The sequence below is a fragment of the Miniopterus natalensis genome, chromosome 13, assembly GCF_054644295.1.
Source record: "Miniopterus natalensis isolate mMinNat1 chromosome 13, mMinNat1.hap1, whole genome shotgun sequence".
In the NCBI taxonomy this organism is placed as follows: Eukaryota; Metazoa; Chordata; class Mammalia; order Chiroptera; family Miniopteridae; genus Miniopterus; species Miniopterus natalensis.
Window position 1 is genome coordinate 41,647,098 of NC_142093.1, and position 24,582 is coordinate 41,671,679.

The following is a 24,582-nucleotide window of genomic DNA, read 5'->3' on the forward strand; positions in this document are numbered from 1 at the left end:
GTCACACCAGCTAGGCAGTCCTACCTCTAATTTAATCTCTGACCCCATCCATTCCCTTCTGCTGAATCCTTACTTCATCAGCTAGCCTTTCCTTACTTAGAGCTTCAATTTCTCTGCCTCCACCCTCTTTCTCTAGCCTATAAATAGCTCTTCCTACCTTAGAACACCCTCCCCTGGTCCTGCCTGCCTTCCAAACTCTCCTGGTCTCTTTTTCCCTTCCTTTCCATCAGTTTCTTTAAAAATTAAAAATAAAATAAAAAAATATATACACACACATATATAATTTATATATTTATTGATTTGAGATAGAGAGGAAGGGAGAGAGAGAGAGAGAGAGAGAGAGAGAGAGAGAGAGAGAGAGAGAGAGAGAGAAGAACATTGATGTGAGAGAGACACATCCATTGGTTGCCTCTCATATGTGCTTGGGCCGTGGGTTAAGCCTGCAACCAAGGTACGTGCCCTTGACCAGGATTGAACCCAAGACCCTTCAGTCCACAGATTGATGCTCTAACCACTTAGAAAACCGGCCAGGGCTCCCCCAGCTTCTTGAAGAAATGGTCTACACTTGCTGTCCCCACTTCCTCCTTACCCAATCAGTTCCCAACCTGTTATAACTGGTTCAGCTCCACTACACTAAGGGCATTGACTAAGACAGAGATTTCAAATTGGCAGCTCAAAGATGTGTTTAATTCAGCCCTCACAGAGTATAAAAGTTTTTGAAATTGTTGCTAACATAAAAAACTGTGAGATCTCATATAAAAATCCTTATTTCTGACTTTTCTTGAAAATTTAGATGCTCTGATGATCGTGCCAGCATTCTTGCTTGGCAACAACGAACTAGAGCTGAGTGATGGCTGCCTTCCTTTGTTGGGCATATGCATTTTAATTTGCCACAGTCCCCACTACTCCCTATTACCCTGCTAATCTCATTTATGTTATGTACCAGAGTCACCCCACCCCAAGACCTCTCTTGTTATCTTATCCTCAAACCAATAAGTTAATAAAAGCAATCAAGCCAACAGCACTGTAAAGCTATGGTCTGGTTTGTCTCTCTGGGACATCAGTGGTGCTGACTGCTCCCTCTAAACCAAAATGCTTCTCTTGGTTCTCACACTACAGCACTTTCTTGATATTCTTTCTTATCTCTTTGAGGACGCCTTCTTGATATCCTTCCCCAGACCCTGTTAAATGATTTTCCCCAGATTACCCATGTCACCAGGCCCTGCCTGTGTCGAGCATTTCCCTCTGCCAACTGGACTGCTCCATCTGGGAGTTCTCAAGTCAACCTCAACATATTAAAAACAGCTCTGCATCCCTTCTTCCAACACCCCAACCCTGCCCTTCTCTGTTTAATTAATAGCACCCCTGGCTACCCAGCCATCCAGTCAAAAAACGTTGGAATCACTCCAGAAGCCTCTTTCTCTTTCACTGTCCAGGTCCAATCAGACACTGACTTCTTTCAATTGCTTCCTAAATATTTTTATCTCTCTCCCTTTTCCCCCCACCCACTACCACTGTCTTGGTTCAGGTTCCTGCTACCTCCTGTTCCGGTCACTGCAATAGCCACCTACTGCCCTCCCACAGCTTCTGGTTGCCCCAAACATTCCCATCCCCTATGTAACAGCAGAGTTTGCTTTTATAACATTTCAAATGTATCCCCACAGCCGACTCCTGGGAGGCAGGGTGCTCTTCAGGCAGCACCATAAAATACTGTGTCTATGAATTAGAAATAATTTTATTAGCAGAAAGTACTATTAATGTATCTGTATATAGCTCAATAGAGCTCATTTATTTAAATAGATTTTATTAATTTTTCTATTTCTTTAAACTTACATCTTTTTTGTGGCTTATTAATAGCTGGCACTTGCTAGCAGACATCAGAGGTTTAAGGAAACTTCATAGGAGAAAAACTATCAATTGAACAAATAACCTTACTTTTTCTTTAATTTTTTTTAAATCCTCGCCTGAGGATATTTTTTCCGTTGCTTTTCAGAATGGGGGTGGGGAGAGAGAGAAACAACAATGTGAGACAAACACATCGATTGCCTCCCACACGTGCCCCGACCCGGGGCCTGGGATTGCGCCTGCAACCCAGATACGTGCCCTGTACCGGGATCAAACCCAAGATCCTTCAGCCTGTGGGCTGACGCTCTAACCACTGAGCCGAACCAGCCAGGGCACCTTAATTTTTTTTAAAATTGGAAGAAGACTGACTGCTTGATTCTGAGAGGGCACCCTAATTCTCCGTGGGATCAGAGGTCAAGAACTACTCTTTTAAATGTAGATTTAATCATGCTACTCTCCAGGTGAAAAGCCTTTAGTGGCTCTCTGTCACCTGAAGGCCTAGGGTCTGTGACATGAACTCAAAACTTCCTTTATGATCTTTACCTAACTTGCCTTTCCAGGTTTTGTCATGTCCTTGAACCAGATGCCCTGGACCCCAGCCACCCCAGACACCAGCCATCCTTGACCACACATGCCCTGGACCCCAGCCATCCTTGACCCCACATGCCCTGGGCCCCAGCCATCCTTGACCCCACATGCCCTGGGCCCCCGCCATCCTTGACCCCACATGCCCTGGGCCCCAGCCATCCTTGACCCCACATGCCCTGGACCCCAGCCATCCTTGACCCCACATGCCCTGGGCCCCAGCCATCCTTGACCCCACATGCCCTGGGCCCCAGCCATCCTTGACCACACATGCCCTGGGCCCCAGCCATCCTTGACCCCACATGCCCTGGGCCCCAGCCATCCTTGACCACACATGCCCTGGGCCCCAGCCATCCTTGACCCCACATGCCCTGGGCCCCAGCCATCCTTGACCACACATGCCCTGGGCCCCAGCCCTCCTTAACCCCACATGCCCTGGGCCCCAGCCACATCAGACCACACACAGTTCTCTAAAAAGGAGGGCACATCACTCTTGGGAGACCTTGTGTCTACCATTCCCTGAGTCTAGAACCCCCTTCTGCCTTCAAGGCCAGATAAGAAGGCAAATAAATGGAATAGTCATGGACAGATGAGACAGGGCAGAGAGCAGGATCGCTGAATGAGCCCTGTCTGGGGCATTACCTGCTCCCCGGAACAGCTGAGTGCTGGGGTCTCCAGCTGTCGGCACTGCTTCTGGCCCCAGCCTGTTTCTGCTGCTGCTCCCACCCCGGCCGCTGCCTCCACAGGTCTGCTTCCTGGCCTGGCCCCGGCACAACAAACTCACTCTTGTTTCCAGTTAAGCAGCAGGGGAGGCGTGGGGTGAGGAGAGGCAGGCGGGGGGGGGGGGGGGGGGGGGGGGGTGAGTGAGAGTAGGAAACGTATGAATGACTGGGAAGGTGGAGAGAAAGGACTATATGTGAGAGAGAAGAGACTAGTAAGTGTGAGAAAGAGGGTGTATGTAAGAGAAAAGCTATATTGAAAGGGAAATAAAGATACTGTGAGTATGAGGGGTGTGTGTGTGTGTGTGTGTGTGTGTGTGTGTGTGTGTGTGTGAAGAGAGCTAGATTCTCAGGTGCACTGGCAGAGAAGGGCTCCGTGGCTGCAGCAGAGCCTCAAGACGGCAGCCAGGTTCAGCAGAAGGCCTGTGAGGGCACTGGCAGAACAGCCCCCCTCCCCCCTGAGCCCTCCCCACGGTGCCCGGGAGCTCCGGGAGAGCCTGGGCACCTCTCTTCAGGTCCCTTTATAAAGGCAGAGGTAGGATTCGCCTTGAGACTCCCCGGGGCCTCCTTACGAGCCTTGGCCGCAGGTGAGCTGGCTGGAGTGGCCTCAGCCACACAGCCCCTGTGGAGGTGGGGTTCTTCGGGAGAGGGTTGCTGTGGGGTCTCACATTTCACAACAACCATGCCTGGAGCTGGTTTCTCTCCTCCCAACTTTAAACGCAAACTCCTGATTCTCTCCTTCAGCTACTTCTAAGATGAAGTCCCAAATGTCATCACCCAGTGGGTGTTTTCTGAGAGTCCGCAGGCAGTGGGAACTGGTCACTTCAGGGTGTGCAGTGAACCCCACCGGGGAATTATTTGCTCTGCCGGGAAACTCCTAATCTCCTGGGTTTGGTTCAACAAGTGCTTACTGAGAACTTAGAATGTGCCAAGGTTGATTAGAGGTCACTGAGCCGCCGGCTGCTCCAAGGAGCTCTGAAGCCTGAATTCACCGAGGCTTAGCGCGGGAAGGGAGCTTAGCAGCCGTCCAGTCCAAAGCCTTCACTTCACGGATGAGAAAACTGAGACCCAGTTTACAGCACAGGAGACCCAGCAGGCCCTGGTTAGGGAGCCCGGAGGACACCAAAGCCTGCTGGTGGCCCCCCCTCCGCCCACTGCCTGGCTCCATTTAGCACATTTTCATACCCGAGGCTTGAGGATCAAATACGGTCACTTTAAAGCTGAGAAAACAGCAGCAGAGGGTCAGGGGCATGTGCCTAGGTGCAGAATCCAAGCAAACGCCACCATGGAGGAGCTCCTGCCTTGGCGGGCTCCTCGGCGCAGGACACTGAGGGGGAGGGGTCCCTCCGAGGGTCCCAGGCCCCACAGCTCACACTGCACTGTGGCTGAAGTCAGCCCAGTACCTCCTGAGCACCACTGGGCAGCCACTGCATACCACACCGAGTCGGGGCTGGGTGACCTTGACCCCCAGAGAAACACCAGAGAGATCACCAAGGATTCCAGAGGATTCTCTCTACCCATGTGATGCTTTCACAGCCCAGACCTGGGTTCATCTCCTGACTCTGCTAATGACTAGCAATAGGATCTTGGCGAGGCATTAAACTCTCTGAGCCTTAGTTTCCCCACCTATAAAGTGGGAAGTTTCACACTTACCTCGCTGGATTGTGGTGGCCATTGAGATAGTAAATGTGATGTGGTTGGCACAGTGCTTGGCATACACCAGTCACCCAGTAAGTGATATCACTATTTTTGTTGTTGACAGCAAGTGACACCTTCCTCCCTTATGACCATCACCAGCCCGGCCTTTCTAACACTCCAAAGGCCCAGTCCTTTTCAGCTTCTGAGTGTCCCTGCTACTCCCGCAGTGCTCCCCGACCCTGCCACCCTGAGGCCCCTCTCCTCTCTCTGCTCCTCCTGCCCAGGGAAGGTGTAGCGCGCCACGTGCTGGGCTGCTGCATCAGGTGGCTGTCATGTACCATATTATATAGCATTTAGCGACTCACAACACCTTAGTGTGCCCAACAGTCCTGGTTGGCTTGGGACTGACCTGGTTTTAGCACTGAAAGTCCCATGCCCCTTGTCCTGGGAAATCCCTCGGTCCCAGGCAAACTGTTGGTCATCCCACAACCATCTTTCCCTCTACAGATGAAGATCCACGGACTCCAGGAACTACACAGCCAGGCTTGGCTTGGCTGGGTTTGTTTCTCTTGGATCGTGGCTCCAGGTCTTATTTCAAGCCTAGAAAAGTAGAAGCGCAACGGTATTTCTAAAGCTGCTTCGACCCGCTTGCTCCTAATGGCCTCTCAAGAGGTTCTCAGAGCCAGGAAGGCATGCTTTCCGGGGCAGGGGCATGGCTCTCACCGGCCCTCGCCAAGCTTGATAATTCTACTTGGCATCCGTGCTCTGCTCGAGTGGAAACTGCCTGGCCGCTGAGTATCGACTTCCTGGAATCACATTCTCACTGGGGAAAGGAAGGGGGGTGCGGAGAGAGGGCAAACCACCCAGCTGCTGGGGCCCTTACTCCCAGCCTGCTCCTTCCTTTCACCATAAGGCGATTCGGCTGCTGGGCAGGATGTCACTCTCAGCCTGGGTGAATGCGGTAACTGACCGATGACATCCTACAAAGGACAGCAGTGTGGTAGGAGGGGCACACACAGGCTTTGGCGTCAACAGGCCTGTTTTCAAATCCCAGCCTCACCGATTACAGCTACATCACGCTCCATCCCTTTGAGCCTTGATTTCCCAATCTAAACATGGGGAGAGTAGTAGCTCCCTTTTATTAATACGACACATTTAGTTAACAAAATTATAATGAATAGCCATTTCATAGGTACAAAGCTCCTTCCCATACGTTGTCTTGCTGGATCCTGGCCGTTATTCAGCGAGGCACGAACTAAAGGCATCTCCTGTCAGTCCTTCATCTGCACAGCCTGCTTTATGCTCAGGCCCTGCCACATCCAGCCACCCGGCCCAGCCCGGGCCCCCACATTCTGCATGATCCCCGTCTGGCGTAGCGGGAGTTCCCACTGGGGCTACGTGGCCAGGCCAGCTGACCGCCTGCCTGGATGGATTTGCAGAATAGACAGGATTCTCAGAGAGGAAAAACACTGGTCAGGTGCCCTGAAGTAGGAGAGTCAGGCAGTTAGATAGACTGTGCAAGTGGAAGGATTCTGGCATGTTTTGTGGTCCCTTCAGCAGGCCGTTGTCACTGACCCTGAGCTGTGCTGGAGCAGGGTTTGCATCTGCATCACACATACACAGCCCCATTTGGCTCGGAAGAAGTGAATGGCTGAGGGGTCCTTCTACCACCTCCACCACCCCGTGGAGAGTGGCAGGAGCTCAGCCCCACGGCTACAGAAAACCTCTGTGGCTCCGAGTCTGCCAGCAGGCTTTGCGGCTCCCTTAAATCAGCGCATCTAGAACTGGATCTGGAATGTATTCTTAGGAGTAGGTGGGTTCTATGGGATTTTTAAATTTTGTGTTTCCATTTTGACGATAATCTTAAAAAGATTTCTTTTATCGGCTGTAAGGGGAAAATTTCCTATTGTTATCATTCAAAACTGGCTCTACAAATGAACAAATGCATTTTCATGGGTCCACAAGAACTGATTTTCTTTTTAAAAGGGGTCCCTATGTTACTCCGGCTTGAAAGACACTGCCTAAAATTTCCTGCCCTCCTACACTCTCCTGTTCTCCCTCCCCTGTTCCACAGCCACGCCTGGGACAAGCCGGCAACACGTGCACGAGGTATGGAAACAGTAAGCCCAAAGCACAAATGTACCAGAGGATTCTACATTCTCTCCCCCTCTGGTTTCCAGGTAAAAGCAGTGTCCCTTTAACTGAACCAGAAACCACCAAAACAACCCACCATTCATGATGCCATGTGATGCATCATGTAACATCAATAAACGTCACTTACACCCTCGGCGGTTTGACTCGATTGAGCTACATCCCATGCACAACCCAGAGGTTGCTGGTTGGATTCCTGGTCAGGGCACATGCCCAGGTCGACTGGGGCTCGATCCCCAGTAGGAAGCATGCAGGAAGCAGCTTATCAATGTTTCTATTTCTCTCCCCCTCTCCCTTCCTCTCTCTAAAATCAATAAAAACATATTTAAAAAAAAATAAATTAATTAAAAATACCACTTATTAGTTATCCCCCAAACCGTCTGAGCAGAGAGCTCCACCTCGAAACCACATGCTTCTTCCCTGGCTCAGGAGGAACCCACAGACTCGGCTTGCAAAGGGCGGCTCCATCCCTGAATGTGGAGCAGCAGTGGGGTGACAGAGGACTGCCCCAGAAAGTGAGCCTGAGGCATCCAGTTCCAACATGGGTCAGGAGGTTTTCTAACCAGGCTTGCTTTCCGCTGAGTCCCTGATGTTCCTACCCCTGGGCGTGTGTGTGTGCACATGCATATGCATGTGTGTTTGTGTGTGCGTGCACACAGCTGTATTTTAATCAGTACTTATCTCTTACCCTGGACGCGTCCAAAGGACTCGCCAATAACCCATCTCCCACATAGACACACTTACTCGGGAAAGGCTGCAGGTCTTGGTAGACTGGGTGCCCGACCAGTGGTTCAGGGCAGTTGCAGGGTTGGGGTGGCTCTGAAGGCCTTTGGAGCACATAGGTCAGGTCTTCTCCCACAGGGACACTAAAACCCTGCCATTGACCCCGACATTCCTTTGAAGGTTTAGATGGCAAAATCACTAATTTTGCCTTGCTCAAGACAGTAAAAATATGTAATAGAAACCAACTAAATACCATTCATTGGGCAGATTTGGAATATAAGGGTAAAATTATATCCCTAGAAACAGCATAGTCACAAAAGACTAAAATGTCACGTCTGTGCTCTCAGAGCTCCAGTCTTTTCGCTCCCCTAAGATTGATAGTTTTCTTTCCACAGGAAAGAACAAAAAACTATTCCTAATCAGCCCAGAACTGATCTCTGCAGCAGCAGAGGAAACCCTGGGGCTCCATGGACCTTTGAGAAAGCTTCCCAGGGCCTGCAGCCCCCATGCAGGGTCCTAGACAATTCTGCACCATTCCCTCAGCTCAGATGAGGAGGGAGGGTGGAGGTAATGGAAGAAGGAATTCCATTTTCTGAGCACAACGCTTCCTGCCCCACAGTCATGTTTGTACCAAATTGGTTCTTAAGGCAACAGCCATTTGGCCCCTAGGAATTTAGAAATGAGGGAATAATTCTGAGCATTAAACCATGAAATCAACATGGAATGGATCAGAGCAGAGGACTCGAAGTTACCACAGAGAGACGGGCTCAGCCTAACTAAAGCGTCCCTGAGCAGCGACACCGTCCGCAGTGATAGCGGCAGGGCAGAGGGGGACCGGGATGCTGAGCCACGCCTGCCCTGCCATGTCCCGCCTGCCCCCACCAGCAGATGGCTCCCCAGAGTGGGCCCCCCAAGAACTCACGGGTCCTGCTGGCATGATCCACAATGCTGTCCCCGCTGCTTCCCCTGCTTCCCACGCCAGTCAGTTCCCACTGTGGCCTGTTGGGCCACAGGTCCCAGCAGACCTTTTGCCGGCCTGAATGATATCCTTTCTGGTCTCTTTTCCTTTGAGGGCAACTGGGGACTGAAAGCCCAATGTGGATGGAATGGCAGTCTGTGGGCACAACACAAAACAGGGGAGAAACAAGAGTTATTAAAAGTTGGCATTTCTCCTTAACACCCTCCATTCACCCCCTGCTGGACATTGTAGTGGCTCCCATGCCTTGGCTATTAAGGATAAAGCTGCACACAGTTTACAATAGCTAAGATCTGGAAACAGCCCAAGTGCCCATCAGTAGATGAGTGGATAAAAAAGCTGTGGGACATTTACACCATGGAGTACTATGCAGCTATAAAGAAGAATCTCGTACCCTTTGGGACAGTATGGATGGACCGGAGAATATTATGCTAAGTGAAATAAGCCAGGCAGAGAAAGACAAATATCACATGATCTCGCTTATACGTGGAATCTAAAGAACTTAATAAACTGATGAACAGAATAGATTCAATGACATGGAAGCATAGATGAGACTGACGAATGTCAGAGGGATGGAGGAGGGTGGGTGGGTGGAGGGGGAGAGAGTGACCAAAGAATTTATGTGCATATATGCACAACCCAAGGACAAGGACAATGGTGGGGAGAGGGACTGGGAAGGGGGAAGGGACGGGGTGGAATGGGTCACTGGGGAGAAAAAGGGACATCTGTAATATTTTAAACAATAATAAAATTAAAAATAAATAAATAAATAAATAAATAAGAAAGAAAGAAAGAAAAAGAAAGAAAGAAAGAAAGAAAGAAAGAAAGAAAGAAAGAAAGAAAGAAAGAAAGAAAGAAAGAAAGAAAGAAAGAGAAAGAAAGAAAGAAAGAAAAAAAACTGCAATGATCATGGGGGTGCAGATATCTCCTCAAGATTGTGATTTTGTTTTCTTCAGATATATACCCAGAAGTGGGGTTGCTGTATCATAGAATAGTTGTATTTTTAATTTTTTAAGGAACCTCCATTTCTGAACAACTCAGTGTTGCCAGAAAAGATGCCCCTGGTGCTATAGTTAGAACTCTGCCCACAGGAGCAGAGCCCCCAGCTCCCCATCCCTGCTGGTCCGGAGCAGCGATGACGACACATGGCTTATGACACAGGACAGAGGCCCTCAATGGGGCTATATACACGAGAGTATGCTTATGAAAGAAATCAGGGGAGATGGCTGTCTGGGAGGTATTTCACTTTCTGCCCAGGATCTACTTGTCCCATGCTTGTTTGTTTTATTTTGTTGTGGGTTTTTCTGTTGTTTTGGAGGGAGGGGGGTGTTGGCTCCCATCGTCAGGGTGTGGCCAGTTAGCTGATGAACTGCGGGGAATGGCGAACCCTCTTCCCTCTTTGATTTGTGGGACCTCTTCTCCCACTGAGAACATCTTGCCGTTTGCTCGGGACAATGCCAGGTTCTCCCAGGAACCCGCCGCCGCATTCCCCGCTGACAGTCCCCGAGCGGCTCTACACACTCGGCCGCTCAGCAAGCGCCGCTGGGCAGCGAGACCAGCGTTTGCCTCCACGTGGTGCTGGGGTAATGGTGAGGCCACAGCCTGTCCGGCTGCCTTTTCATAAGCCCTGTGGCTGCTTCTGCTAGTGTAGGGCCCTTAGGGCCTCTGAGTCAGCAATTCTGAAGCAACAGAAATACCTTCACTCAACACCCTTTTGCACTGGTTTTAACTGAACTGCCGTTTTTAGAATCTATAAACTGTTGGTATTTGGCATTTAGTACGGTTCGGAGATCTTGTAAAATTAGGTCAGTTTCATTTTGGGCCCTAATCCATGCAAGCAAAGTGCTAGTTTTCTATCTCCAGCCTGACCATGTGGTCCCTTTAAGACACAAAGAAAGCTGGTCCCCCTGGGTCTAGAAGAGACACTGTGGGTGGGTCAGGAACAGGGACCAGCTCTCTAGAGTCCCCAGCTGGAAGGGTTGTTATAAGGATATTCTAGGAATTGCATCAAGGTCTCAAGGTGACCTTACCTTCCTGATCCGGATCCTGACATCGCCCCCTGTGGTTAGCAGGGCCCAGCTTGCCTACCCCAGGCTTCTCCTCCTTCACCTTCATGGCTGTAAGTAAAAGGTGAACACAGCCTCAAGATGTGCACCACATAAAGAGGCAGAATTTCAAGGAGAAATGGTTAAATCCATACTCATAGTGGGAGGCCTTAATGCAGACGAAAAAAATAAAGCCAAAAGAATGTATAAACAAGCTGAAGAAGCTCAATTATCCATCTCCAACAAATAGAGAGCACACCTTTCTTTCTGTTACAAATGGAACATTTACAGAGAGAACACATTTACGAGGTCACAGAAAAGCCTTAGTAAATTTTGAAGAATGCATATTGTACCTCTATAGTAAATATATACACACACGCACACACACACACACATATATGTTTAGAAACTAAAATAATTACTAATTATGGGTTTAATAGGAAATCACAATGAAAATTATTAAATATTTAGAACTCATGAATTACAACTATTACATATTGAAACTTGTGGGATGCAACATACTTGGAGGGACGAAGGAAGGAAGGAAGGAAATAAATGTAGTAAGCATTCACTAAAGAACCTAGAAAAGGAACAAGAGGGGAAAACCCAAAGAAAGTAGAATGTAAATAGAAAAGATTTTTAAAAATAATGAAATAGAAAACCATTAAGCATAGAGGTGGTTAATAAATCCAAAAGGCAATTATTTAAAAAGATTATTAAAATAGGCAAACCGGGCAAAATGAATCAAGAAGAAACAAGAATATTCATAAATAAACATTAAGAAAAAAAGGGACATACTTAAAAGTATAATAGAAAAAATTTTAATTATAAATGAATGCCATGAAAAATTATGTGCCAGTACATTTTAACTTAGATCGTGATAGCTACCTTTGCAATGTGCCAAACCCTACTGTAAATGCTCTGCACGTATGACTTAATTGAATCTTTTCAACAACTCTATGAGATAAGTAACATTATTTCCACCTTACAGGTGAAGTAACTGAGTCACAGAGAGCTTCATTGGCTGCCCAAATGGAGTAACAGGGGTTCAAACCCGGAGAACTCTGCTTCTGCATGCATATGTCCCAGCCCTGCACTGGGACCATTTCCTTCCCACCCCCTCACGACTTGAGAGAAGCTCCCTTCCCGGAGTGTGCAGGAGCAGCAGGAGGACAGGGCTGCCCCAGATCGCCTTCAAAGGAAGCTGTCCGTTCGAAGCCAGGTGTTGGCAGAATGGCAAGTGTTTAGATTAACTACTGCTCTGAACTACAGCTGCAGGGCCCATCATAAAAATTCCCAATCATGACCGAACCCATGAAACAAAATTTCTATCTCCAGCATTTCATATAATGTATATTAATTGAATGTCAGATATTTTGCTTTCATAATCTCACGTAATCCTGGCCAAATTTCATGAAGTGTATAATTTTCATTCCCATTTTTCAGAGAATTAAGTAATTTTCCTTGTATCACAGAACCAGGAATGGTGGAGCCAAGATTCAGATTGGTATCGCGCCGATTCCTAGATCCAAGGAAGGAAGGGAGGAAGAAGAGGGAAGAAAGAAATGAAGGTGAGAGATGGGGGGTGGGAGATGGTCTAGAAGAAACCTCCCACTTCTGGGTTCCAGGCCCTTCCTGAGGTCTAGCTGAATTCCTGTTACTCCCAATGGCCTTATAATCCCCCCCCCCCCTTTCTCTTCAGCTAGCTTCAGTTGATTTGACTTACTTCTATCCAGAGAGTGTTAACCAGTACAACCATCCATTATAATGTTGCCAAAGGAATTGTGTCAGCAACACACCAGCCCCTGCCACGTAGCAAATGAAAGAATTTGTAGCAGAAGTTTCCTACACCAGCCCCTCTACTGCCCCACTAGCCACGGGTTGTTTTCCATCCATCTTTAGATCATAGATGGTCTTGGTGGGAAACATGGCTTTACGGTGAGGGATCGAACCAAATTCTCTTCTGTTCTGAGTCACTTAAGGGCCCCATTCCACTTCACTGATCCTGCCACCAGCCTGGAATCATATCTGGGATCCCGGAGAATCCAAACCCTACTGACAAAAGCAATGCCTTAAGCCTGCAAGGCTACGCACTGGAGTGGGCACCCAGGAGCAGACCCTCAGGCCCCTGCCCAGGCAGCCTTCATTCAGGTCCACCGCAGCAAGGAGGCGGCGATGCAGCCAACCTTATGGGCGGACCATGAAAACCCTGGCGGTTGAATCACCTGCCGTTTAACACTCTCCTTCCATCCACAAGGGAACATCAATTTAGTCCAACAAATCCACTTTGTTCCAGGTATTTGCTATAGACACTGGGAACAGAACAAGTAGTTCAATTACTAGAGAAGAGATTAGAATATGTATTTACTGAGATACTAAGCCCTCAAGATTAGACATTGTGTCTCTGGAAGAAAATGAACTAGAATAAAGGTTGTGCCACATTCATCAGCCTCATGAGAGCTTTTCCTCCCACCCTATCTTTTAAGCCATTTGACCTTATTATATTTAAGAACATGGGACCAGCCCAACAAGGCATCCAGTGAGCCCCTCTGAGAACCCAAAGTAGTTCAGTAAAGGACTCGCCTGGGATTATTTTGGGAACTGAACTGACAAGAATGACACAGGGTCACGCTAGGCTTTAAAAAGCTGGAGAAAGGCCACCCTCCCCACAGATGGCTTCTCCACCGCCTCTGGGGCCCCCACCCCCATGCAGGCCCCAGGAGAGGAAAGACCAAACAAGCAAACAAAGGATCCCTAAGCAAACCACCAGTAACAAAACCAGGCACTGGATCCAAAACCTAACCACAGACGTGTGGCGACAGGAGGCCAGCCATGATTCAGTTTCTATCCCGAGATGTAACACTAACAGATGTAATTTATTTTCCCATAGTTTTCTTGGAAAGTGGCAAATCTCAGGGGTTTTTCTTACTTTATAAATATTTCAGCCAGTCTCATAAATTTGGCAAAGACGATAGAAATGTACGTGCCTAGAAAGAAATGATTTCAGTTCCATCAGAGAACCAAAAAAACTAACTCACCAAGGTGTCCGAGAGAATGAGTCTCCTGTCATTTCTGTTCATGTGATGTGACGTTTTGAGCCCCAAGCCAGTGAACTCAAGGCACCAGGGTACTAATACAGTGTATCTTTTTAAGGAAAGGCAAATGTCCAATGGTCATTTGGAAGATTTATCCAGCTTCCGCGGTGTTTGCCTTCCCAGTGTGTGAAGCTCGCTCTTAAATACTCTGCTCTCACTCTTCCCTTATCTGCATAGCTTTGTCCACTATCCCTGAAGCTCCAAGATGCAAACTTACCTCCACAGTCTTAGCACCAGAAACCACGACCCAAATCTCAGGACGGCCAGAGTCACTCACTCTGTTGCTGTTGGATGGCAAGAAGGACGCACTGTGATTTCTAGGCTGAACAGTATTTGGGGCATAGGAGATTGACTTGTGGGGCTCGGTGGCAGCCAGCCATGTGACCGGGGTGGGGGAAGGGACAGTCCTGCAGGGTGAGCCTGTTGGCTAACAGACCAGGGTAGTGCAGGGTCTTAACAGAGCTGGCCGCGATCACAGGCAGATTTCTTCTTGGGTTTTAACTTGGTGATCTTTTTATGGCACTGTTAGGTTTCAGCCTGGATTTTGAAGTGTTGGTTTATCCCCTGCATAGCTTCTATCCCAGGTGCTTTTTGGATTCTGTCTTCGAGGGATGTTAGAGATGGAGGTCTCAGAACCCTTAGAGATGATCCAGCCCCACCCCAGAGTCACCTATTTTACAGACAGGTGGTGGCTGATCCAAGATCCTTCAGAGGCCTGGGTCTGGTATTATATACTGAGTTGACCCCGGATGGCCAGCACTTAAAATTACAACTTCCTTGAATATCTTTAACCTATAGGGCATTGCAGACTGCTGAGATGCCAATAGTATCTTATCACACTGCAGGCAGCTACTTCTGCACTGCACTGATCAGTGGTGGAAATATAGGCTGAGGTGTAGATGGAGGTGGTGAGGTGTAGATGGAGGTGGTGAGGTATAGATGGAGGTGGTGAGGTGTTTATGAGGGTGGTGAGGTGCAGATGGAGGTGGTGAGGTGCAGATGGAGGAGGTGAGGTGTAGATGGAGGAGGTGAGGTGCAGATGGAGGTGGTGAGGTGCAGATGGAGGTGGTGAGGTGCAGATGGAGGTGGTGAGGTGTAACTGGAAATGGTGGAGGCAGTGGTGATGATGGAGGAAGGGGTGAGAAGGCCTAAATCATGGAGGAAGAGATTCATATTACTGACTGTTATGCTAATGACCCTGGATGAACCTGACCTGCTGTGATTACAAGTATAAAATGATAAAGCATTTACACGTTGGCATTAGGAGTCTAATGAACCTTATTCTGTCCCCAGAACTGTGTGGCCTCGGAGCAGAGTTTGCACTTAATAAATAGTGGGATGCTATGGGGAACTCACCTCCCTCCAAGCACTTTACCCTTCCCTCCTCGGTAGAAGCTCTGTCCTTTCTAAGTCTTAAGAAAAGAACCCTCTACTCACTTCTCCCGCCTCACTCACTCCTACCTAGTGGAGGGGAATGGCTCATGTGTTTGACAAATCTGGAAGAATAAAATGCTCATGTGCCATGACTCATCCTTCTGAGAACTACCTGAGCTGCCCTCCTCTCCCCTCTCTTCACAGTCGTCTTTCCAGGACAGGTTCTTGCCTGGGTCCAGTTTTTCAGTGCTGAGCAGATACTTTTCTAGGGGGAAATTAGGAAGCCTGGTTGTTATACATCCTAAACCAAATCCTCTGATCAGCTTTGCCTGTTATAAAGGTATCTTGATGTCTAGCTGTCTGACTTCTGTATCTTATTTCCCACTTGATTCCAAGCATAAGGAAAAGATTGTGAACAAGCATCACTCCCAAATTTTAATGCTGATGAATTAATAAAAGACCTCCACAGCCCGGCCGGCGTGGCTCAGCGGTTGAACATCGACCTGGGATCCAGGAGACCGCAGTTTGATTCCCGGTCAGGGCACATGCCCGGGTTGCGGGCTCCATCCCCAGTGCGGGGCTTGCAGGAGGCAGCCGATCAGTGACTCTCATCATGGATGTTTCTCTCTCTCTCCCTCTCCCTTCCTCTCTCTGAAATCAATAAAGATATATTAAAAAAAAAAAAAAAAAAAAAAGAACCTGCACAGAGTCCATGGACTAACTGGTCTCTAAGTTTCCGTCAAGCTCTAACACCCAGTGACGGTTTGAGCCCGTGTCTCTGGAGCATAACAAACAAGTATTCGTGGAGCTGGGCTGAAGGTGGAGGCCCCTAGTGGACAGCTTCCTAACCTCGGACTCCCTTCCTCCCTGTTTTTCAACCCAGGGAAGTCCTCAAGTCTTCAAACATCTTCCTCTTCCCCCCCACAGTCCCTCATGGCCTCACGCACTGCCCCCTCCGGTCTGGACCCCACCGCGAACCCCTTCAGTCCCCCTCATTCATACCCATAGCCTGCAGACCTCTTGGTCTAAAGCAGCCCACCATTAACCCTCTCATCCTGCGCTAAGCTATCTTTCGTCTCTGGAGGGAGCCTGTCTTCACAGGGAGAGAACAGAGCCATTACGTAGTGTGGCAGAGGGGTGTGTGTGTGTGTGTGTGTGTGTGTCTGAGAGACGGAATGAGGAGAGAGTGAGACCTAGTCCCATGATGTCTATGACCAGCTCCGTTCCCCATGGTTTGGTTTTGTGAGCAAAACACTGTTGAGAGAGGATCCAGCCATCCCTTTTCTCTGTCCCACTTCCCTCTGGCCTCTTTCCACATTACTGCCAAGGAGACTGGGCCGCCAGCTGGCTTTTAGCACTAGAATAAGTGCGTGGGGCTTTCAGTCCTTCCTCACACCAGAGCGGTACAGCTGAGACCCACTGGCTTAAGAGGAGGGAAAAAGATTTGAACCCAGTGCTTCTCAGTCAGAGATGTTTTACATTTGGCAATACCTGGAGACACTTTTGGTTGTCACACTGAGAGGAGAGTTTACTTGCCTCCAGCAGGTAGAGCCCAGGGATGCTACTAACATCCCGCAATGCACAAGACCCCCCTGCACAATGAAGAATTAGCTGGACCCCAACTGCACTAGTGCCGAGATGGAGAAATCCTGGATTAGACCGTTCAGCTCCCTCTGGTTCTAGGCTCTAGGTTCCCTCTAGCCAGGCCAGAAGAGCACTCCACTTGGGCCCACCTCAGCCAAGGGCTCTCCATTTCCTTTAGAGACCTGGCAGACAGCGGTAGCTATTCACAGGGACAGGTTTATTTCCATCTCCTGGCCAAATGACATCTGAACCCCACCTGGGTTTAGCACAGGGACCTGGCATGTGACGGGGGGCAAAGTTCCATGAAGAGAAAATGAACTTCCTACCTGAGATGGGCCTGCAAATTTCAGGCCCTGATGTTGGTGGAAATATGGATTCATTTGAGAGCTCCAGCAGGCTTATCTAGAACTTTACCCACAAGAAAGTCCCCATGAGCTGGGCAAGACTCACTCCAGTATGTGTAATTTTTGGCCCTCGGATTGTTTGTGCCAAGTTTTGGCGGGTGGTACAAGACTGGCTGTCCCAGATTCTTGTCGACTTTAGCTGCTTTTGAACTGTATCCAGGGTTGAGGAGGGAACATACTGTGATGGTGTCAAGACTGTACTGGAGGGCAAAAAAAGATGAGAAATGTATTATAGGGAAGCTAAGAAAGTTAAAGAGGCCAGGCTCAGCTTATGCAGTGGACTGTCCTCTCCCTGTCCCATTTCCATTTCTGTAACCCGTGGCCAGCCAGCAACAACACAGGCCTCGGCTCACTCTGCACCAACCAAATTGCACATCCAGCTGTTCCTCTAACACCTCAAGTTCCTTCCCACCTCAGGACCTTTGCACTTACTGTTTCCCCAACCCTCAGCATGTATTCAACTCTGATTAAATGCCATCTACCCAAAAGGCCCTCCCTGACAAGCCCTTCTAAAATGCCCCTCTCTAGTGCTTAACTCTGTCTTTGTCTAGATGGCATTTCTACTGAAAACAGTATTATGTATTTATTTGTTTACTCATTTACTGTATGTTCCTCCAATATGGCAGGGACTTTGCCGTGTTCACTGATGTATCCCAGGTACCTAGATTGAGACTCACAGATGATTGGTTTCAAATCCTGCTGCTACTAACTGTGGGATCTTGGACAAGTTATCTCTCTCTCTCTGTCTTTGCTTCAATTTCCACCACTAAAACGTGAGAATACTAATCATATCTACCTTGAGTTGTTATGAGAACTGATTGAATCAATATATATATAAAATCATAAGTCAATGTCTCGCCCACAGGAAATAATTAGTATTAACTAGCAATATTATTATAATTATGACACTCCCAGGAAGCTCACAAGCCTGGTGTGAGGAGGTGGGAGTAGTGTTCCTGGAAATTTGCAGGAGAGGAGCAGTCATTGTTACTTCTCTGGGAACCAAGATCCCCTGCAGACCCTGAACCAGGCTCCTTTCCTTCCTCTGCGCCTGCTCTCTGCTGCCCTCTGGAGGCCTGGGGTGGAGGCTGGCCAAAGCTGACCGTTAGGGACTCTGCAGATGATGGATTTCCCAGAGAAAAGTGAGGCTTTGATGGATGGCAGTCCCTTTTCTTAAGCCGGCTGGGATCCCAAGGCCACAAGTTTGACCCTTGACGAAGCTGCCACTGGAGCCATCATTTGGCAGATGTGATTGGGAATCACTGAGGCCACAGAGGAACTGCATTACCTGAGAACTCGTCCCTCAAGCAGACCCCAGGAGGGACCCAGAGCAAGCCACTCTTCCCCTACCCCAGGCTATAGTCCCCAGGCCAGGCAGGGGCAGTTCTCTGGCCACCTCTGCCAACCTGAGCCATCCTGGAAAACCATTCCTCACTCTGTGCGTCATTTTCTATCAGAGGGTATGTGATCTTCATATTGTGAGCATAAAATGAGAGGGCTATGGGGCCACCTGGGGGTGGTTCATTAATGAGGACCTGGGAACACCAACACTGTCTGCTTAAAAGACATAATGGGGGGAAAGTTATAAAAATAGTCACAAGGATGTGTAGAGAATATAGTCAATAATATTGTAATAACTATGTATGGTGTCAGCTGGTACTAGAATTATTGGGGTGATCACTTTGTAAGTTATATAAATGTCTAATCACTATGTTGTATACCTGAAACTAATATAATACTGTATGTCAACTGTAACTGAAAAAAATTTTAATCAAAAAAAAAAGATAATGTGGAAAAAAAATTTTATTTTCAATAGTAACAAAACTCCTAAAACATATAAAAATAAACTTATCTAGAAACTAATGTCTTCTATAAGGACATGTGATAAAATTTTGCTAAGAAACATAAAATAAAGTACCATATTCCTGGATAGGAAAACTGAATGGGGGAAATATGTTAAATATTCAGAAACTTATATATATTTTAAATACAATTTCAATGACATTTTGGATGCAAATGACCAAAAATTATGATTAAAATATCAGCTTATAATTTATTAAGCTTTTACTATGCATTTTATAGGTTTATGGTCAGGATTAAGTGAGCAATATACATAAAACATTAGAATAGTGCTTGGTGAGTGTAAGCACTCATCATTTACAGATGAGGAAAGTGAAGCTCTGAAAGGATAAGTAACCTGCCCAAGTTCCTGTAGCTGGTACATGGCTGAGCTGGTCTGGGGGATGGAGTAGAGAGTCTTTACTAAAAGATATAGACAACTATAAAATCATAATAGTTAAAACAGGAAGCACGCCTTATATAAGACATTTATACATGCCTTGCAAAATAATGTTTTGAAAGATTAGCCAACAGCTCCTACAGCCTGATGTATTCTTTACCTCCCTTCCTTCCCCCATTCAGGTAGCCAGACCATTCCATGCTCTGCCTCAGGGAGGGTGTGTAAAGGTAGGAAGAAGACATAAAAGGAGACTAGAAGAGACTCCTGGCCTAGCCCCTGACTGAGGTGTGGGAGAAGATGGCCATGAGGAGACCAAGGTTGCCCCCCCTTCACCCAAGGTGGCATGACACATGGAGAGACTGAGCTCCACAGTGAACAAGGACCAGATGGGACAAGAACAGATGACATCTAGTGTATAAACTTTTGTAGGTTCTTAAGAGTCTAGAACCCTGTTCCTTACCTCATTCCAACCCTGAAATGTAAACTCAGAACCAACAGGGGTTTAAGTGTCAGCACCTTTTTAAAAATGGGGTCTCAAAATATGGATGGAGATTTTTTTTTTAAATATATCTTTATTAATCTCAGAGAGAGGAAGGGAGAGAGAGGGAGAGAAACATCCTAATGATGTGTTTCTGAGATAATACATTAGCAGAAGCACAGAGCCCACCTCTTCAGATAGGGACATAGATCTCAAGAACCTCAAAAAGCAAACTTTCTACAGGTGAAGGTGAGCAAAGGAAACCCAGGACCAGTCAATTCTGGTTTGGGCAACGGTAACATTGGAGAACACACTGTCCCACCCCTTTCCTGTGCCAACATCACTCTGTTGACGTATCTCCTTTGTCATCATGGCCACCACCCCTTTTCAAAGAGCAGGGAGGTGAAAGAGAAGATGTTCGAGTGTCTCCACTAAGTCTAAATGCTTCATTACTGCCTCTCTGGGAAGATGAACTTGACTGCAGGGAGAGTGGGCAGGCATTCGGTCAAGCAATAAGCAGCCCTTAGACCAGCCCATCCAAAATAAATTGGGGGTGAGGGGAAGAAAGAGCATAGTCGGTGGGTCATCGGGGTACTCCTGAGAACATCTCTCAGATCATGAGCTCAAGGCTCAGTTCCAAATCCCATGATGCCCGCTTAGAGGGAGGGCGGAACACCCTGCTTCAGGGACAGCAGCCCACAGAGCTAGGGAGCAGGATTCCAATTAGGGCTGGATGACCCTTTTGTTGGAAACCTAACTGATCTCCAGGTTCCGGACATGCAAGAACTGCACAGCCAACCTGTTACACACAGGGAGAGAGATGTGGACTGGCTCCCCGGCTTCTCGGGCATCCCCTCCCTCTCATTCCCTCAAGAGCCCAAGAAGCAGTAAAAGGATACCTCCTTTGGGTCAGAAAGCTTGGCTGATGTGGGGATTTTTATACAAGTCCATGTTTCCTGGGACCTTAGGAGTCTCCAGGAAGATGCCCTAAGTAGCCCTATTGAACTGGAAGAAGGGTGAAGTAAGCACAGGACCAACCACCGTGAAAAGCATGGATTGAAGAGGGGTAGTCAGACCTCTGTGCAGAGAACAAAATGAGGCATAGATTTCAGCTCCTCACTGTAGGCCTGACGGTGCAGACATGCAGGCCTGTACGTGCTCCCGTCTCCGAAGGTGGGGACAGGGGAGCAGAGGAAGCAACACTACTGCAGGGCAACCGGGCCATGGTCTTACTTGTACATTACTATGTAGGAATAGTTCTAGGTTCATTTAAACAGATTGTCCCCCATCTTTGCTCTCTAAGTCTGGCACAGGCCTTTGGCAAAAAGCGATCAAATTCTCACCTGTCGGTGGGCTGGGGATTCCTGCCTGTACTCCAGTTCATTCACTCACACCCCAAAGCAGCACCTAGAACAAAGCTGTAACTCCATAATTAAAATCCGCTCTACTCACCCAGCGCGGTGGCCCTCTGCTCCAGGGCCCAAGAATCCAATCCCTTTGGGGTGGGCCTGGCAGCTGGAACCCACCCACCACTCCTTTTTCCTGCCTCTGCAATTAAAGTAGCCCCTCCTCCATTGCCTCACCAACCAACTATTTTAGAACCAGAAAGTCTTTGTCTATTCATCGACACTAAAAGTAACATTTCGTTTTATGTTTTTTAATCTAATGCCTGTGTCTTCCACGATTCTCACTGGCTTATCTAATCAGCATGTCCTAGGGAGGCTTATTACTGGCCCCATTAGCTTGTCCAAGCACAACTGAGCCAGTGGAGGCAACTCCCGGGATAGGACGGGCTCCTCTAAAGCAGACAGTTCTCAGGAAAGACATCAGGCCTTTTGCCTCTTTTCTCCATGGGCCTGAACCTTCCCCATCCCACCTCCATTCTAGTTCTTCCAACCCCAAATCCTGATTCTTCAGAGAAGCATAGGGACAAGTCATCTGAACAAACCAAACCATTTTTTAGTCATTCCTTTTCTGTAAGTAGGAAAGATCTGATGAGGAAGGAAGAAGTGGGAAGTAGGAAGTTTGGAGGGAGGCAAGAAGGGAGAGTCAGTGAGTGGGAAGTGGGTGTGGGGGGGGAGTGAGTGCACAGGTCGGGGAGTCGAAGAGGAACATGCTGGGAAGCCCGCAGAGCGAGACAAATCCCGGTACCAGGTGCTGGGCTGGTGCTACACACACCTTCCCTCATTCAACTCTCTCAACCGTCCTGTGATTTTCAGACCCAGCCTTGCAAATACGGAAAATGAGGCTCAGAGAATATAATACTTGTCCATGGGCTCATAGACATGGCAGAAAGAGCAGGGGTTGGAAGCTCCATTAAAAAATGAACTCTACCCCCTTCTCCTACAGGCCTTTCTTTGGATTCTCTGAGTGTCTTCAGACCCATATTTCATGGTTTACTTTCTGTCTCAGGTAGGAAATTTATCTTCTGGTCTAAAGTCCTCACTGTTTTCCTAGATAATGTGAAGCTTTCCTTTAGTGAAGAAGCCACACCCTTGGACCTAGGGCCACCTATAGCAGACGTGTGGGAAGGTGTGTTTGAGGCCATGACTGAGATAACACATTAACCCTACACCCTAGTTTCTCTTAGTGATCCATGGAATTGAAGACTGGCAGGACTAGGGTGACCAACTCCATCCCGGTTTGCCTGAGGCTAGCCTTTGCTTTTTTGTTTTTTACAAAGGAGTATTAAGATGGATTTAAAGTAATCTATCTTAGATTTTGTTCACTGGGGCTTTGGAAAAGAAAGTTTCACAACTTGGTAACAAGCAAGTTGTGTTTACTCCACGAGTTCACAAAAGTTCAGTCCCACCTTTGGTCCTTGCTCAATTGTTTGAGGTCCTGATTGCCTGCGAGGATGACCTGCCTTGGGCTGACCCTTTCCACTAAGGACAGAAATATCTCTTCTTGCAAAACAGGCCTGGCTTTCACTCTCTATGAAAACTTGACAAGCCATTAGTGCAGCTGAAGGGCCCAGCCAAGGATCTCTCTAAACCAGATTGGTACCCTTGGCTGCCAACTATGTAGATGACCTAAAACTCCAGAGGAGGGTCTGCCATACCTGAGCTACCATGTCCTATAGAAAGTGTCAAGATTCAATGGCCTAAGCATTGAGAGAGAGTGAAAACTCGTCCCCTCACTTCCCTGAGAAAGGCAAAGGACATTAGACCATTAGTAATCATATAGTTTCAAAGTACATTAAGTTGGTTAAGTTAACTGTTTAAACATAGATCCACCATTCCAACTGTTCTGACCTTACACAAAAGATTTTTTCATTGTTAGGAAATAAAAAACTAGAAATACCTGCATGCCATCCCATGAAGAGACCAACCACTATCTCACCCAGTATTTCACCCCTACCCACCCCAGTTGTTTTTACCTTTCTACTTCAATGGATCAGTACAAAAATGGGATGCGAGGCCTCACCAAGATGGTGACCCTGATGGGCAGCCCCACTGGGATGGGTAGGAATTAGCTCCTCCTGCAAGTTCCCAGGTGATGCTAATATTGTTGGTCAGGGGACTACACTCTAAGAATCACTGCTCTAAATCTAACAATATAAAGGAAATGCAGAAGACAGAGGAACTTGTCAACACCATGAGGATGCATTAAAACAAAATCCAGACCCCGAGAAGTAGATCATTCGACAAATAAATTATAAGGGAGGAAAAACAAGCAAGAAAAATCTAGAGATTAAAGAAGACTTAATAGGTACAGAGAACATGGCCAAGATAGCAGCCCAGTCAGAGTGCAAGCCTTGTCCTGCACGTGGAGCTGGATGCCCCGTCTACCAGATTCTGCCATGGACCTCCAACAGCAGGTACAGGCTGGAATGTGGGCCAGTCTGCTTAGACTGGTCATGGCCAAGTCCCTTTAAAAGGGAAGATGCCTAGCCCTAGTCAGTTTGACTCGGTGGTTAGAGCGTCAGCCCACGGACTGAGGGTCACAGGTTCGATTCCAGCCAAGGGCACGTACCTCAGTTGTAGGCTTGATCCCTGGCCCTGGTCGGGGCACGTGCAGGAGGCAACCAATCAATGTGTCTCTCTCACATTGATGTTTGTCTCTCTCCCTCCCACCCTCTCTGAAAAGCCACGGGAAAAATTTTCTCAGGGGAGGATTTTTAAAAAAATAAAAGGGAAGATGCCTATGTTAACTCGAGTATAAAATATCAGGTGAGCCTGGCCCATGTGGCTCAGCAGTTGAGCATTGACCTATGATCCAGTACATCACTGTTCAATTCCCGGTCAGGGCACATGCCCAGGTTTTGGGGTTGATCCACAGCAGGGGGCATGCAGGAGGCAGCTGATCAATGACTCTCTCTTATCATTGATGTTTCTCTCTCTCTCTCTCTCTCCCTTCCTCTCTCTGAAATCAATAAAGACATTATATATATATATAATTTAAATTATATATATATTTTTATTTTTTTCCAGGTGAGCTCTTTGCTCAGGCACCAGTAGAACAATATCCTGGCATTGCAGTGGCAGATTCTAGCTTCTACTTTGTAATCTGGTTCCAGGATGGCACTGGGCGTAGTGCTTTCACTGGCATTCCCTTTGTAGGTCAGGACAATGCTTTAGACTTTAATATCCTTTTGCAAAATCAGTGCAAGTGAGTAAAGCAGGGTATCTGAGATGTCTAAAGGACCTGAAATCAAATATGGCTATGGAAAACCACTCCCTCAACTTCCTGTAGTTCAGCATATACAAATTGTATGTATTTAGCT

The 24,582-nt window shown here is 47.7% G+C and overlaps 1 protein-coding gene across 1 annotated transcript in view; it reads right to left on the reverse strand.

Annotated features, from left to right (window-relative positions):
* Positions 1–10,752, reverse strand: part of SLC4A5 (solute carrier family 4 member 5) — a 69,344-nt gene extending 58,592 nt beyond the window's left edge. Inside the window, exons 1-2 of the mRNA XM_087823646.1 lie at positions 10,668–10,752; positions 8,584–8,775 (exon numbers count right to left, since the gene is read on the reverse strand). Of these exons, the coding sequence (XP_087679772.1) occupies positions 8,584–8,775; positions 10,668–10,752 (277 nt within the window). The remainder of the gene's footprint in view (positions 1–8,583; positions 8,776–10,667) is intronic.
* Between the last annotated feature and the right edge of the window lie 13,830 nt (positions 10,753–24,582).